The 17,547-nt window shown below is 38.8% G+C and overlaps 1 protein-coding gene across 1 annotated transcript in view; it reads left to right on the top strand.

Moving 5' to 3' along the window:
* The first annotated feature begins 1,408 nt into the window (after nt 1-1,408).
* C2CD2 (C2 calcium dependent domain containing 2) overlaps nt 1,409-17,547 on the top strand; it is a 40,278-nt gene continuing 24,139 nt past the window's right edge. Inside the window, exons 1-6 of the mRNA XM_087937656.1 lie at nt 1,409-2,519; nt 6,690-6,788; nt 12,676-12,795; nt 13,452-13,553; nt 15,129-15,251; nt 15,479-15,599. Of these exons, the coding sequence (XP_087793782.1) occupies nt 2,235-2,519; nt 6,690-6,788; nt 12,676-12,795; nt 13,452-13,553; nt 15,129-15,251; nt 15,479-15,599 (850 nt within the window). The 5' untranslated portion in view covers nt 1,409-2,234. The remainder of the gene's footprint in view (nt 2,520-6,689; nt 6,789-12,675; nt 12,796-13,451; nt 13,554-15,128; nt 15,252-15,478; nt 15,600-17,547) is intronic.

Raw genomic sequence — 17,547 nt, 5'->3', positions numbered from 1 at the left:
AGTCAATGTTCTTACCAGCCACTTCCGGTGCATCTTGCAGGGGGAGGGGAGAATGGGGATGAAAGCAAGGGTGGGATTCTACAGGTTCACACCTATTCGCTAGAACCTGTTGATAACATTCTAAGCAGTTCGGAGAACCGGTTGTTAGAAGAAATTACTGGCCTAATCCTGTAAGGAAGGCAGGAAGGAAACATCCTGGTGTTGCTTACAGTAACTGCTTCTCCATTAACCCTTATTCCATTCTTGGCAGGACTAGACTTCCTGTCTCAGGAATTTCTCTGGAGTTTTTTTTCCCCTCCTTTGCTGGTACTTTGCTTGTGTGGAGTGACCATTCAAAGTTACAATGGCACTGAAAAAAGTGACTTATGACCATTTTTCACACCACGACTGTTGCAGCATCCCTACAGTCATGAGAGGCCAGGTGAGGAGAAGCTGGCCTCAATGTGAGTGATATTGAGTTGGCCACACCCAGCCAATAACATAACCACCAAGCCATGTCCACCCAGTCACATGACCACCAAGCCATGTTCACCACCTAAGCCATGCCCACAAAACCGGTTGTTATAAATTTTGAATCCCACCCCAGGATGAAAGCCCAATAAAGCGGTGTCACAGCTTTTCAACTCAAACGCTGCCCCTTTTCCATCTTGCGATCCTGCACATACAGTATGCAAAAGGGGCCATTCTTATAAAAGCAGCAGAGTCCTTCAGATGCCTCTGCCTGTCTTTCGCCAAGATCTCAGCCTTTACTTCCACCAGTGCTGAAGAGAACTGCTGCTGCCTCCCAGCGTCATGGGAGTGGCAGTGGTGATCCCAAGCAAGGGTGGGGGGGGGGGGCAACAGGGACTTTTCCTTTTCCTTTGCAGTTGCAACCCTACCCTCCTATGTGGGCACAATTTGGTTGGCCTCCTTTTTGAGACATAACAGAGGGATAGCTGTCATCCAGTGGAAGGCAGGAAAGCCCCAAGCCAAGGGTCTGCCCTTTGTTTCCAGCGCAGAGATTGCAGTCAGCACCTGAAAGGGGCTCTAGGATTCAGGCAAACGCCTCGGAGCTGTGCACGTAGATTAGAGCATAGATTCTATTCACTACTAGAATCTAATCAGAGATGCTTTGCCGATTCTAGTCCAATGACCTGCTCCAGCAGGGTTAGAAGGGAGTGTGTCATGTGTGTGCATGGCTGTCAAAACTCCAAAAACAGGTCAAGTATCTCTGGGGAGGCCAGTCATAAATTAGAACACTTGCTAAACAACCGGCCATTAAGTGAGGGCCACTTGTTTGCCAGTCACCTGGCCACGCCCACCCAGTCACATGACCACCAAACCACACCTATCTGGTCATGTGACCAGCAAGCCACGCCCAGCCAGCAAGCCACGCCAGCCAGTCAGGTGACCAGCAAGCCACACCCTCAAACTAGGCCACGCCCACAGAAATTTGAATCCCACCCCTGGGTGGGGGGCACCGAGGATGAGTTTGTAGCACCAAGGGGGCGGTGGACCGAAAAAAAATTGGGAACCACTGGCATAGAATAACAGTTGGAAGGGACCTTGGAGGTCTTCTAGTTGGTGATTTCCACAAGGCTCCTAGCCCCTTCAGATAAATGGTTGTCCAGTCTCTTTTTGAAAGCCCGCGGTGATTGGGATAAGCCTCCAGCGAAGCCTTGTCTCCCCGTCGCCGGCGGCATAAGCTTCAGGGCCTGAAGAGCCGAAAAGAGGACGCCGCGCCAAGAGCAGGACGTAGTTTGGGAGCGGGAGAAATCCTTGCCTGGCTCCTCGGGAAGAAGGGGGCGCGAGCTGGGTCGCCTCCGCTTTTTCTTTCTAGCTTGGGGATGTTTTCCTTTGGTGACCCGCTTGGCCGCTCCTCCTCCCGGCCGGCGCTCGCGGGCAGCTGTGCCGCCGCGCCTCAGTCCCGTGAAAGTCTCAGCTGCGCGCGGGGCCGCCGCTCCCGTGACGTTGCGGCTCCCGACTCGCCGCATCTTGCTGGCTGAGCCTCCGACCTCTCAAGCGCGCCCATCTGGCCGAGGCGGAAGGCGAACCCCTGGCCCGAGCCTTCTCGTCACCCGCGCGCTTTCGCTCCGAGCCGCGGCTCTGGACTTTTGGCCGAGGAGAGGCTTCCCTGAGGGACCGGAGGGAAGGACGCATGCCCGGAGTTTGCCGCGGAGGGCAGGCGCCTTGCCATGAGAAGAGCTTCCCTGCTCTCGAGAGGAAGCGAGGCGGCCCGGTGAATATGGTCAGTCATGTCGTGGCTGGCTTGCTGGCTGGATGAGCTCCAGCGCTTCTCGCTGCTCTCCTTGTTTACAGCCGCTTTGGCCGTCCTGAGCGTCTACCTGGTGCAATATGGCCTGAGCCTCCTGCGGCAAGGCGGTGGGAAGCCGCCGCCTCCCAGTCCATCGCGCCCGGGACTCCTGCCAGAGGACGAGGGGGGCTCCCTTTTCACCTGGCTGCTGTCCCTCAACAGCTGGAGGAGCGAATGGCACAAAGCTTGGATCGCAGCGCTGAACAAGGAAGCCGGATTGCGGGAGGTGAGGGAATGCCCAGCCCGGCCCCAGCGGGTCCAGCTCCTTTTTCTTTGAACGAGACGTCCGTGAGCTCCAGTTAACTTCGCTGCTTACTTTTAGCCAGGAGTTTTTCGCATCAGATATAACTAACCCACGGAGGGAAAGCTAGAAGACAAAGCTCAAGCAGTGCCTTAGTGATGATCGTGGTACTGGGGAGCTTCTACAGCTAAAAAAATTGTGTCTTGACTATGGCGTGAAAAGGTTTGCAGTGGCCAGTAGTGATTTGTCTTGTTATGCAATCCTGTTGTGTGTGGGAATGTGGCTTTAAAAAAATGTATCAACTGAACCTGCTTAGTAATGGTTCGATCCTAAACAGAAATTATCTTGAATTCAATGGGATGGGGGGTGGTGGTGTCTATTTTCAGGGGAAAAGGTGATAATCTCTTCTTCCCTAACCCTCAAAAGTACAAGTAGTCCTTGACTTGCAATAGTTCATTTAGTAACTGTTCAAAGTTACAACGGCACTGAAAAAAATGACTTATGACCGTTTTTCACTCTTATAACCATCACAGCCTCCCCATGGTCGCATGATCAAAATTCAGATGCTTGGCAATTAGCTCATATTTATGGTGGTTGCAGTAACCTGGGGGTCATGTGATCAGTTTTGGCAACCTTCTGACAAGCAAAGTCAATGGGGAAGCCAGACTTAACAACTGCAATGATTCATTTAATAACTGTTGCAAGAAAGATCATAAAATGGGGCAAAATTCACTCAATGTTTCAATTAGCAACATAAATGTTCGGCTCAATTGTGGTCATAACTCAAGTACTACCTTGGGTCATAGTCACATTACCAAAAAGATGTTGAGACTCTAGAAAAAGTGCAGAGAAGAGGAACCAGGATGATTAGGGGACTGGAGACTAAAACATATGAAGAATGGTTACAGGAACTGGGCTTGGCTAGTCTAGTGAAGAGAAGGACCAGGGGAGACATGATAGCAGTCTTCCAATATTTGAGGGGCTGCCACAGCAAGGAAGGGGTCAAGCTATTTTCTAAAGCGCCTGTAGGCCAGACAAGGAAAACTGGATGGAAACTGAACAAGTAGAGATTTAACCTGGAAATAAGGAGAAACTTTCTGACAGTGAGAACAATCAACCAATGGAACAGCCTGCCCTTAGAAGTTGTGGGAGCACCATCAGTTGAGACCTTCAAGAAGAGATTGGACTGCCATTTGTCAGAAATGGTGTAGGGTCTCCCACTTTGGGTGCGGGGTTGGACTAGATGACCTACAAGGTCCCTTCCAACTCTGATTATGTGTTATCTGTTATCATGGTGACTCCTTCCTAAATTTCTAGAAAGTAATAGTAAATAGGATAAAATCATTAATTTTCCCCTGCTTGTTCTTCAGGAATGACTGAGATAATTCATTTATCCTACTTAATGTGACGTTCCAGCCTGCTATTGTGTGTGTTCCAATAATAACTTTTAAAATGGAAAATTAAACAGTAATTTTGGGAAGAGGGTCAAAGAGTAGGAAACAAACTTACTGTAGAAAGTCTGATAGGAAATTAACAATACTTTGCCTGCGTACATCCGTTCCAGAAAGCAACTGCATCCTCTTCTTTTTAGCTCACTGCTTGGCAGGCAGTGTTTCTATTTCCTCACTCAAAACAATGTTATCATTGCAAAACTGCATTTTTTTTTGCTGCTTCACCACCATAACAAACAAGCCCTGGAATAAAGAGAACACAGTCCATCACAAAGCACATGCTACCGATGTTATGTTTTTTATTATTGTATTTGGCAATATAGATGACATCTGAGTTCTGTTCGCCACTAGATATTTAAATAAGGTGAACATGTTTGTTCCCTCTCTCATTCCAGCTGTTTTCAACTAAATTATTTCTTATATTTAAACACATTTGAAAATGTATAAAATAGAGAGTTTGCAGTCATAAATATATCAATTCATTTTATTTCAACCAAGGATTTTGTGATGAATAGTTATATTTACTATAGCATAATTTTACGTACAGTATACCACAGTCTGTGAAATTAGGCCTGACTGTATAATAAGATAATAGTTCTCTGTGCCTTCCTGCCTTTTGTCAAGAACACATTCAAAAACATGAATTAAATCATTTGGTTTGGCCTCATAAACTAGATACCAGAAAAGGTGAGTGGGCAGCCCATAAAGTTAATTAAGGATTGATAAATAAAAAAAAGATGAGCTGAACAGCTTTCTCTAATCTGACACTTTCCAGATTGGACCCAACTTCCATTATCCTTAGTCCACATATCCAACTATAGTGCTAGTGAAGCTAGAGCTAGATGGAAGGATAAGCAAATATACTGAATAAGTAAACTTGTATGTAGCAGCAGCTTCTGAACCAGTTTGATGTTTTGGACCTTAAACTATAGCCCTATATAATATTGTCCAATTGGAGGCCATAGTATGAAAATATGATAATGAGCAGAGCTTGCTCATGTACTCATTCTAAGATAATCAGTACTCATCATGGAACATGTACTGGATTCACATGTCACATTAAACCTCTGCAATTTGTTTCTGAACCAAGGCACTATAATATATAAACTCTGATTTATGGTTTAGTAAATGTATAGAGTTATTTTTACTGGTAGCTCTTGACTTACAACCATTCATTAGTGACCATTTAGGGGAAAAGTGATTTATGACCGTTTTTCACACAACAGTTGCAGCATTCACACAATCACTTAATCAAAGTTCGAGTGCTTGACAACTGGCATGTATTTATGACAGTTACACTGTCCCAGGGTCACGTGATCACAATTTGTAACCTTCCCATCTGGCTTCCAATAAGCAAAATCAAAGGCAGAAGGCAAGTTCACTTAATGACCACTGGATTCAGTTAGCAACTTCAGTGATTCACTTAACAACTGTGGCAAAAAGTCATAAAATGGGGCAAAACTCACTTAACAACTGCCTTGCATAACAACTGCAATTTTGGGCTCAGTTGTAGTCTTAAATCCTCAATTGTATTCAATGAAACATAATTAAATGATGGTTTAGTGCAGGGTTGTCAAACTCAAGGCCCGCGGTGTCAGCCTGAAAATAGCAAAGGACTGGCCTGTGGTGCCTCTGGCAGCTAAAATGCGGTACGGGGCCAGCAGGGTGCTGAAGGAGGCGTCCATCCACCCACCTACTCCGGCCGGCCTGCAAGAAAAAGTAAAATGCTGATCCAGCCCCTTGAAGAAATCCAGTTTGACACCCCTGGTTTAGTGCATTCTATGAAGCATTCAATGTTTAAATGGAGATGAAAAATTATTGCATTTATTCTAGGGGTTATGTTATATTTAATATATTTTATAGCATACAGTCACATCTCAAAGCAAATTAATCAGCCAGAAGTAGGATTTTTATAGGTCCATAGAGATTTTTATACTGTTAATTTGAATGCAAAATTGGTTATGGACATCCAGCAAACTGCAGAAAAAGTTTCTTAAGAGTACATGCAAATATATTTAAACCGGATTAATAAGTTGCAGTTAGTTACAATTCCTAGTTATTTATTCCCATGGAAGTTTGAAACCAAACAGATGTTTCTCCCACTTTACTTTGGTTCACATGATTTAATTCCTGCAGGTGTTATTGCTTTTTCATAATATTCCTTAATCTAATGCACCTACTACAGGTAACACAATAAAGAACTAAGAATGTACACTGAAAACTTATTTTTAAAACTCTGTGAATCAACACTGGTGATAAGAATGATTTGAATTCATTTAACTAAGCAGTAGCCTGGCAACATAGTACAGGTGGTTACCAGAGTCTCCCATAATTAAATGCATTAGTAAAACTTTGAAATAGCAGAAGTCTTGATTTATAATGAAGCAGCATTTAATTGAAGATTTAATTGAATATTGGGTTCTTAACTTTATTCCTCAGTATCACAGACTAGAATCTACATAATATGACATTCTTCTATATAAATTGTTGTACTTTGGCAAAAGCTCAAGCATCCTATTCAAGGGAAATTGAGGGCTTGCACAGAAAATGCATTGCCATGCATCTTGTTAATAAACATTATTTCAAGCACAACTTTCACTGGTTTTAGAGTTCTCCAATGTTTGCTGTTTCAATTTTTCAATTTCAGTAATTCAGTCTTTTTAATAGCTTTGTGTATGTCACTTTTTCTTCCTATCTTTTCCAGAACACCTGCTTATTTACATTTGATGAAGATGCAGCTCATCAGAATCAAGAGCTTGCAGTACAAGGAATTATAAATGTAGTAAAATCTGCTGAAGAAAACGTGAGCTTTTCTTTTCTTGACATTCCTTAATTTATAAGGTGGAGCCCTATGTATAAAACTGGTCAGCTGCTTATGTATTTCCTTACCATGAAGGCCAATGCATTCTCTCTCTCTCTCTCTTGTTAATGTCATGTACAGGAAAAGGGGAAAATATTTCAAACTGAGGTGGGCATGCCCTCAAAAATCTCACTTCAATTTATGTCATTTGTTGTTTGCTGTTCTGCACTGTTTGGTAAATACTATCTATGGATTGTTGTCTATGGTATATTAATCCTTACACAAAAAGTGTTTATTAGGAATTAATGCTTAGTTGTAAAGTATTAATAAGGGTAGATTCAGTGGATTGACATTTAGCTGTGCAGTAGAATAGTTATAGTGTATCAAAAAAAGAGTTGCATAGAATTGGCAAAATAATAAAATGGATACATTAAAAATCCTTTCTTTAGTAAATATACTAGTAATTTGATCACATGGCATAATCCAATCTAAACAAATTATATGATTTAACTGATGATACATGTTTGCAGATAATAATTTTCAGCTTACTATTTTTTCACACAAAAATGTAGGCCAAGAATACTGGAAGCATATTGGTTTACCAGTGTCCCATAACAAATTAGTCTTTCTGACATCAAAATCATGCTTATACTATAAAATGAAAGAATAGTTATGAATAAAAAGAATACAAGCGGCATTATGGAGTAAATACAGAAGTACAGTCTATTCCTATGTAAATAAGAGTAGGGCGAGATCAGTTGGCAAACAAACCTTTGCTTCTTTATGTGAAATGTTTTATTTTCCTTGGATTGTGGCACACCTTAAGCAAAGTTCATATTGCTTTGATTACATTATTAAATACATATTTTTTATCTAGAATGGGGCATGCATTTATGTCAATAATTGATTTTAAAAAATCGTCACAGACTAGAAATCAAAAGGTTAGTAATTATTGCTACATTTCATGCCCCTAGTGATATCCCCAGCTAGCTCTCTGTGAGTCCTTACAAATAAGCAAATATGTTAAAAATCATTTAAATGTGTTAACATATTTTTTTTCTTGATAATCAGAAACTTAGACTAAACATGAAATTAGGAATATAGGGCAGGATTTGATAATTAGGGAAGAATATGTAGACTTACTCTGGTTTGAAAATGACACTATGTTTGATTATTCAGCTTCTCATTTGACTTGTATTGACTGTTTTAAAAGAAGCATTAATTTCCAGAAAATATAAAAACTGACAAGTTCCTTAGTGCTTCTATTATAATCTTAGTGCTTCTATTATAATTATTCTAATCTATTAAAATTTTAGCATTGTTCCAAGGTTGGAAAAAAAATGTATTTCATGTATTCAGAAATAGTTAATTGTGCATTTGTTTACACCTTTAAAGTTTAATCTGAAACCTGTATTTCCTACTAGATATCATAATGTATTCAAACTTGCCCTTCCTCCCACATTCCATTTTCAGAATCATATAGGATAAGGTTTCAAGATCAAAGAAGCCTATATTCTTCCTCTCCCACCACTTTCCCTTTCTTTAGCATCCAGGTATCCCCAAACCTTGTTCAGTATTACTATACATGAAATTTTGATTTTTTGCAAATGGTTACTTGTGAATTTCAGTCCTGGAAAGACATGGCTTTGAAACTGGCAGCACAATCAACAGTCACTCCTTTGTCAACCATCAGTAGCTTTACTTAGCTTTCTATGGGAAGTAACAATATCTCTTCCACAAAGCTGATTCCTACTTGAGCAGCAACTGGCAGTAGCAGTCAATTATGTTGTGATTTAAATCACTTTCTAATAGCAGCAGAGTAACTCAAGTTTCTGATTAAAGTCTAAAAGGGCTATGAGGATAAAGATAAGCAAGAAAAACATTTATCTGGTTAGCGTTCAAAGGTATGTTTTTAAAGCACTTAGTCTGGTATGGGTTATATTCAGCCTCTAAATTTTCATAGTTATTTCTAGTTCTTTTCCCCACCTTGTTTTGGCAATCTTTTAAACCTCAATGTGTTTAAGTGTGTGGCTGTCTTTACCTCATAATACTCTTGTCCTAAGCTTAATAAGCTAGTTAATCAATTTATGCAGCTAAAATATGCTTTACTGCTTACATATTGCAAAATTATGGATTATTAGATGCTAATTCTTTTATGCAATCTACTGGTAGTCCAGATTTTTGAGCCGCTTACAAATTAAACTGATTTACACAACCTTATTGTCAGGATTCTGCCTTCATCAGTTGGAGGTGAATGTAGAGGAAGAAAGAAATTGACAGCATTAAGGGAGAAAAGTTTTCATGGTGATCCTGGTATTTAAGAAGAATTGTAGATTTTATTCCATTTAGGCTCCCATAAGTGCTGTACATCTTTCAGGTTTTACTTAATTATTAGGACCAAGGAACATTTGAAAGCTGCATATTTTGTTGTTGTTAGTTGCAAAGTCATGACCGACCCATCGCGACCCCATGGACAACGTTCCTCCAGGCCTTCCTGTCTTCTACCATCCCCCGGAGTCTATTTATGCTCATGCTTCAGTGACTCCATCCAGCCACCTCATTCTCTGTCGTCCCCTTCTTCTTTTACCCTCAATCGTTCCCAGCATTAGGTTCTTCTCCAGTGAGTCCTTCCTTCTCCTTAGGTGGCCAAAGTATTTGAGTTTCAATTTCAGCATCTGGCCTTCCAAAGAGCAGTCAGGGTTGATCTCCTCTAGGACTGACCGGTTTTGATCGCCTTGCAGTCCAGGGGATTTGCAGGAGTCTTCTCCAGCACCATAGTTCAAAGGCTTCAATTTTTTGGCGCTCAACCTTTCTTATGATCCAACTTTCACACATATTTTATATACATATTTATGCATATTTTATACTTACCTAAATAGGTTTCCAGCCTTCAAAAAAAGAAAAGAGAAAGTGTATATGTAATTTTTAGGTGAAGAGCAACCTAAAAGGGAATCTTGTAAGTAGAGCTTGTGAACTCCTGGTAGTTATTCACAAGCTCATCTATTTCGTTTTCTGTTCATCATACTGCATTTAAAATTGATTACTGTAAACTATTTTGGAAAGCTTTGTTAGCTACACTAATTGAAATGGGTTTTGTTTTCAATTTTGCCTTGGCAAACAAATAGTAATGGAATTTAAATTTGAAACATGGTAAGAACAAACAATATAATCAAATAAATGTTTAGTTTGTATGATAACCATAATATATACATTTCTATATACCTTACTGTATATATAGTAGAAAAACCTCTCTTAGTAGCCAATATGCATAGAAGTGTGCTGATTTCCCCTCCCCCCTTTTCTTCTTAAAAGTTGCTTACTCTACTTACTTGCGAAAGTTCAAACAAATGTTTGATTGCTTTGGTAATCCAACTACTAAATAGGAATTTGGTTCTAAAATCTATCAATACAGTATTAAAATACAAGTCTTCATGACCTTTATCTGAACAAAATAGTGCATCATAGGACAACAATTTTTGGACTAAGGTACCTCAACAGGTAACTTATACAGAATGCACCCCAAATCTAAAACCCATGACTCCTGAGGGAATGGAATTTGAGGAAATCATGGCTGCTTCAGTGCTACTGGCTGCTGCTGTGGTCATGTGATCATTTTCAGTATTCTGTGACTATTTCTCAGTCAATCTCACAATCCCTCCCTCCCTCAGGAAAGAGAAGGGAAGGAAGGGAGGGAGGAAAAGGAGGAGAGAACCTCACATACCCTTGCTGGCCCATGTACCCGTACAACTTCCCCAATCAGTGCCCTCTGCATGCTTGTCCCGACCCACACCGCACCTCTTGCGTATGCTCATGCACCCTCCCAGACCAGTGCTGCCTCCCATGCACTTTCCCAGCCCGTGCAGACTCTTATGCACTCATACTCACCCACCCAACCTGAATCCCTCCTGCGTGCCTTCCTGATTCATGTGGCATGCCTTCAGCCTCACATACTCTTCCTGATCCATGCTGCCCTCCCTGAGCACCATCCCCAAGCAGCATGGAACTTCTTGTGCACTCCCAAGCAATTCCACGCACCTTCCCAAATCCTGCTATCCCCACCAGCCCAGGACCTCTAACATATTCTACCATCCCTTTGGATTGTTCTTGATCCATGCCACCACCTGTATAACCTACCTCTTACACACATCAGTAACCTCCCCTTGACGTATGGGAAACCCCCCTATTAAACCAACACATACCTCTTGTGCATCCCAGGAACCCTTTCTGCACTATAATGCCCACCAGCAGAAAGTCGGAATCACTCCTACTCCCTATTTGTCCACTTGGCGTATTTCTGTTTCTCTGTTTAAGTAAGGAAATAACTCTGAAATATTGACTCAAGAGAGCAGGGGTTGTCTAGTTGGTATGAAATTAGCAAAGGACTGACTCTTTCATGGGTTACTTTCCTTTGTTAGACAAATTTGTGTCCAATCACACTTGGCCAATAAAGAATTCTATTAACAAACAGTAAATTATTTACAAAGTGCTACCTGAATAATAGTACAAATGTTTCTGTGTTAAAAACCAGACAGCCACACTGTCCATATTTGAAGCAAAAATGATACCAAATGGTTAATACATATCAGTAGACAAACTTGTTCTCAAAGAAGAAGATACCTTAAGACTGAGAAGCAGAAGTGCTGTATGAGATTACAGTGGTCTAATATTAACCCTTTCAAAGGTTGTGAGAAACAGGCTCCCAGATAAGCCTAAATATATATTTTGGTCAGAGAAAACTTAAAGTACCCGTAAGAAGAAGCAGATAAAAATGATAGGATTTTTCTGTGATTGCTTGATAGTCCTTTAATGCCTAAACCTTAAATTCATAAATAATAAGTAAAATATTTGCCCCTTTTAAGAGAAGAATAAACATACTGATCTGATAAATTTGGTACAAAACCAGATATCTCTGCACTGAATATAGGGTTCTGTAGTGTTGGAATGGGATGTGCAGACATTGGGTTGAGGAAAGGGCAGTGTAAGCTAAAATTTAGTCATATCTTTATCAAACATAATTAACAATTCCCTAACAGAGGAAATATCCATGTGGTAGAATTTATGGGGAAAGTTTTAGGAGGAGGAAGGTGAAAAAAACAACCTTCTTCCTTAATGTAGCAGTAATGCGATCATCTTCCTATCCAAGACCTAAACATGTAGACAGCCTAAATTTAAATAATTTAGATAAGGAATGTGAAAAATAATAGCCCCTTCCTCACCAGCCTGCCACTGAACTCCTCCACACACTACAGAAAAGTTTCTGTTTTAGACTATTTGGAGCCCAAGTGGGAAGATTTCCTTGGAAGGCTGGGAAGGCTTCAGTCCTGTTATGATGTTACTCAATCCTCTGTCAATATCACTCAAATGATATTGATCTTCTTGAGATACCAACATCCATGCAGTTATATGTGAATTGGCTTTCATATGAGACAGGATCCTGCTAATGCAACATTCTGATTTGTGTGGAACGAATATACTGTATGTACATACATACACATACAGCTGTAAAGGCAAGTACTTTATTTCTTCAGTTTATCATACTGGTGCAGCCATCTACAACATTTTTCTGAGAATGCTCTGGGTAACAAAGCTTGAAAAATGATCTTACAACATTTCATTACAGGTTCCTGCTTGTTCATTTTAGTTTGGTTGTAAAATAATAGCAATAGAATTACATCAATGAGCTTTGTTTCCCATGGACAAGATTATATACAAGCTTAATTCACCTAAGAGACAAGAAACAGCCTACTTTTCTGGACCAATGCAACTGCCAAGATATGAATTCTGAATTTCTGATGTCAAAAAATGGCAGTCACTTTAACATTCAAATAAATGCTCAGGATGCTTTCTCTATAAATACAAATGATGATAAAACTATATTTTATTTTTTTAGGTGGTTTCCTGTAATGTAATTGGAAATTCCTTCCATTTTCTTGTCAGTGTATGCCAAACTGCACCTCTTACTGGTGAATGTCAGTCTTACCATGTAAAACTATCTCCACTTCATTTGCAGGTAATGTTTTGAATGTAAATTAACACATCTTGCAGTAAGATAACTTACATATGTATTGGTTCATTTAATCATCTTGTACATTCTTGTAAGTCAAGGTACTAAATTCTAATGTTTACCCATCAGAAATTATGTCAGAAATGTAAATGCTAAGCACCTACTAATCAGTTGTCCTACAGAAATTATGCACTAGTTTGTAGCTTTCCCAGTCTGGGGCTTTGGGGAAAGAGATGCTAGGATCAAACTCTCAGAATTTTGTGTCACCAACCAAAGATAGCCCAGCTAGTATGATCAATTATGAAAATTGAGAACTAACTAATCCAGAAGGTGATTATAGTTCCCTGAATTGTGCATATACTAAATTGCATTTTTATTACAGAGAATGAACTTGCATAACTAGTCAATCTGCTGTTCTTCAAGAGTTTTTAACTTGCATAATTGTTTACTATTAGAATTGCTGGGAATTGAGGTCCAAAGTATTTGGAGAGTACATCAGATTTTCCATCTGAATTTATATTCACAACATAATTTAAAAATTTCAAAGAAGAAAGATTCTGTACCATAAATTGAACTGCAACTTATATAAAACTGCAACGGGCATCATGCTTAATTTTGCAAAATAAAAATAACAATTCTTAATAAATTGTCATTATCAACAGCTGAAACTTTCAACAAAATCCGAAGAAGACATCCAGATTAAGTGGTCTTTCATCTATTCCTCTGAAACAAATATGGAAGTCAAACCTACTAATGTGCAAAAAGTAAGTATATTGCTGTTTTCTTATATGTAACTGCAGCAGATCTAAATAAATAATATTTTACCCGTCCCATCTCTAAATCGCTAGCACCTTGATTCTACATTCCAAAGGAGTGGCTTCTAATAAATATAATTAGGAGCAAGGGATAAAGCTGCAGTTTCTGTTAACTAGTGTGGATGTAACAGCTTTTTTGAAAGGTTGACAATTACAGGCTGCTGTTTTTAAAAAAGCAAAAAAGTTTTACATAGTGTAAATTAAATATCAGCAGGTAATTTCAATCTTGGTGAACTGTGTGAATCGACACTTTTTAAAAAGTTATAAGGAACCCTCTAAAAATAATCAGCCAGTGTGTATTCTTTGGAGTTTGCTTAGTGTGCATTACTTATCTTCTGAGCTGACTTTTGAAAAACATCTGGATTAATTGAATGTAACTGACAATATTTACTCAAAGAATTCTTTAAAATTAGTGTCATGAAGCCAGTGAACCCATTCGTCTCTTTGCCCTAATGATCTCCATCAAACAATTTATTCTCTGTCGTCCTTGCAGCCACTTTTTACTTCCTCCAAAAGTGAGGCATGTCTGTCTCTCTGTCTGTCTAAATTAATATAATTTTAGCTAGATTGACAATTAAACTCACTCCAAGAATGTGCATAACTAGATAGAGAATGGGATGGATACAAATATTCCTGAAATACATGTGAAGTGTGAGCACCCAAGATCAAGGAATTCAGAATTCTTTCCCTGCAAACCACAAACTAGTATCTTGAAGGGGAATGTACAAATTGGACTTCTTATTTTCTGAATAAGAGCTACTGTTCCTTGAATATTTCAATGCTTCAAACACTTCAATTTGTTTTCACAATTATTATTTACATCTCCAGGTAATGGTTCCAGGCCTTGGTGACCATTCTGGAATGAAACATACAAAGGAAAGGAGAAGTACCATTGGGTGTAATCTAATCTACATATCATTCAACATCTCAATAACCTTCCCAATATTCAAATATAAACTAAATTCTCCTGGGTACCAAATTTGATGGCACTTGTAGAAGTCCCATGAAGCAATACTAGATATCCTTGATATCTCAATTGGACATCCAGTTGTGAGACCACTGCTGTACCACCATAAATGTTTCATTTATGTTTAGTGGGCTGTGTGACTTCTCTGTCCTGTTGTCATCCTATGCTAAATAAATAATAAGTGTTTAATCATTTGCAATTTGACTTTTTGCTGTCTGGCTATTATATTTGATGTATTGTCACTGAGCTGCATTGGCACTTTCCATTATGCCTGCTTATATGTTCCATATCATGGTTCTCATTTCTCCATTATGCACAAATTAAATACAATACATGAGGAGATCTCACCTGTATACATTTGTCTACATCCAGATGTATTATTTGTCTTAATCCAAGCTTATTCTTCTAGAATTGGAAGCAATGTAGAATTTGTACAACAGATGATGCTATAGTTTGAATCAATGTGCTAAGTAGCATGCTGAAAATAATATTGAAGATTTTTTCTTATATGCTTCTTCAAAGTTTTATAAGCAATGCCACCATTTTTCTCTTTATAGGATCAGACTCTTGGGATATGCACTGCATTAGAAACATTTAAAAGTGTGTTGCAGAATCTCATCAGTTGCACATCACCTGTTATGATTCTGAGTACAAGATCTACTGATATAAAAGGAATACAGGTATAATTTTATTTAAATTAATGGATTTGCTCATTGCTGCTTTGGCTCCTTTTTCAGACTTCCTGTTGAAAGATTTTCCTGATTTAATGCATTGACTGCATAAATGATTCATGTGCCTATGCAATGCTTAATACAAAATGATGTTGAGATTTAATGTATGAGAACAGCATAATTTATTGCACATTTATCTTTAATGGAGCTATTTATTTTTTGCTTCCTATTGACAGAATGCACAGTATACTGGGGCCATTCCACAGGGTGCTAGTCCTCCTAAGCCTCCAAGGGCTCATGAACTAAAATTGCTCATGAAAAACATCAAGGCAACACTCACCAATCATAACACTGCAGGTATAATAATTTATATTTTGCTATCCCTGTACCCTCCTGAATTGTATAATATATATTCTGTCTTAATTGCAACGATAAATTAAAGTAGATGTTATTTTATTGATTGGTTTTAATGTCTGTTCTCTATCTTGTTCCAAGTATCAAGAAATTTTATAAAGAAATCTTTTTTTTAATTCTATTTTTAATTCTTTTTTTAATTCTAGTTTGCCCTTTACAACATTGTGTGGCCCAGTTTCCATTGAGAAGTGGTGGATAACGCACATTTAGAGGTCCCTATATTGAGCATGGCTACTTTACTAGATTTATTATAAATTAGAATGTACAAAATGTTTGGAATATAAAGCACCCTATTTCAAGTGCAAAATGCCTCTGGCTCAAACATGGAATCATTGTTTTGAGTCTAAAATGGACCATTTCAAAAATTTCATTCAAAACAGGATAATTTATGTTTGAATCAGTTGCCTATGAATTCCTATTATAAAAAAAATAACATCATTGCAATTCAAGTGAAGAGAACTTTTTAACTAGTTCTTAATATTTATAGGTGGGAGAACAGGAAAGTGTTCAAGGACATTACATACTCTTGCAGGATTAAAAACATTTCACATTCTTTCTCTTTTTTATTATAATTGGGATGTGGTAACTAATATGATATACAAATCTGCAGTAATATCTTTGCTATCCTCTCCTAATCATTACATATTGAGGCTCATTAATTCATATGAACACTTCTAGATGTCTCTGTGTATAATGGACTTTTATGATTTGAATAAGATTATAGACATATAGACATACTCAGTACAGTATACTGAGTATACTGTAAATCGGTGGGACAATTCTGCTAGCCATGTGCTATCTTGAACATAGATTTGGAAAGTCAAAAATTCAGAGTGGTCATGATATCATCATCGTCAGCCATTCAGTCATGTCCAACTGTTGGCCACTCTATGGATCAGCACCCTCCATGCCTCTCTGTCTCGCATTACTCCTTCAGATCCACCATGGTCATCCCAGCATCATATTTTATAGTGTTCGACAGGGAGTACTGGGATGGCCCCTTCTCACAGCATGATTGACTTTTTGAGTGAGTCAGCTCTTATGACATGACCCAAGTATGACAGCCTCTGTTTGGCGATCTTGGCTTCAAGTAATATTTTTGGTGAGGGTCAGTCAAGGACTTCTTTGTTATTTTTGCAGTCTGTGGGATGCGTAATAGCTCACCTCCAGTTCAGAGGTGTCAACCCATTTATCTGCCTTTTTCAGAGTCCAGGTTTCACAGCCATAAGTAAGAATTGGAAAAATTATTGTATTAACTAAATCTGCATTTGGTCGTGAGGCTGATGTCTTTACTCTTCCAATGTTACTTAAGCGAGTCATTGCAGTTCTTTCAAGTGCTATACACCATAACATTAAGTGGTCATAACATCAATTACTAAGTCATGCAATATATGTTTAAAGAGGTGAGTACATAACTTGTCCATCAGGTTTTGTAAGCTTTTACGAGCCTGTGCTTGCATACTTCCTTCAGGGAATTCAGGGAAGGTGAGCATTAAGGAAAACAAGTGCTTTACCCACATTGGTTATAGATTCTTTACTGTATTTCCCTCCTGCTTTTTAAACTTTGGCCCCGTCCTGATTGAATTAGTCTTTGAACTAGTTTTTGGTTGGTTTAAAATATGGTTTGGCTACTTTTTCTTAATGAAGCTATATATGACTAATGATGACTTTTAAAAGATTGAGTTGTATTTTTCTAATTTCATATTTTTTGTCATTAAAGTTTTATTAATCAAAGTACTCCCCGGACCATGAAAGAACAAATCAGTCTTTTGCACATAAGAGACATCTCAAGCTTGTGATATCTTTACCAGATTACTTCTATTTGGTCATCACAGGGATAGTAAACATTACAATATTTATGTGTTGATAAAGGTTTAGATTCTTCGTTTAA

This window comes from Pseudonaja textilis, chromosome 7 (assembly GCF_049901715.1).
Source record: "Pseudonaja textilis isolate UNSWEBS1 chromosome 7, rPseTex1.2, whole genome shotgun sequence".
NCBI classification, from domain to species: domain Eukaryota; kingdom Metazoa; phylum Chordata; class Lepidosauria; order Squamata; family Elapidae; genus Pseudonaja; species Pseudonaja textilis.
This window is presented reverse-complemented; position numbering and strand designations above follow the sequence as displayed.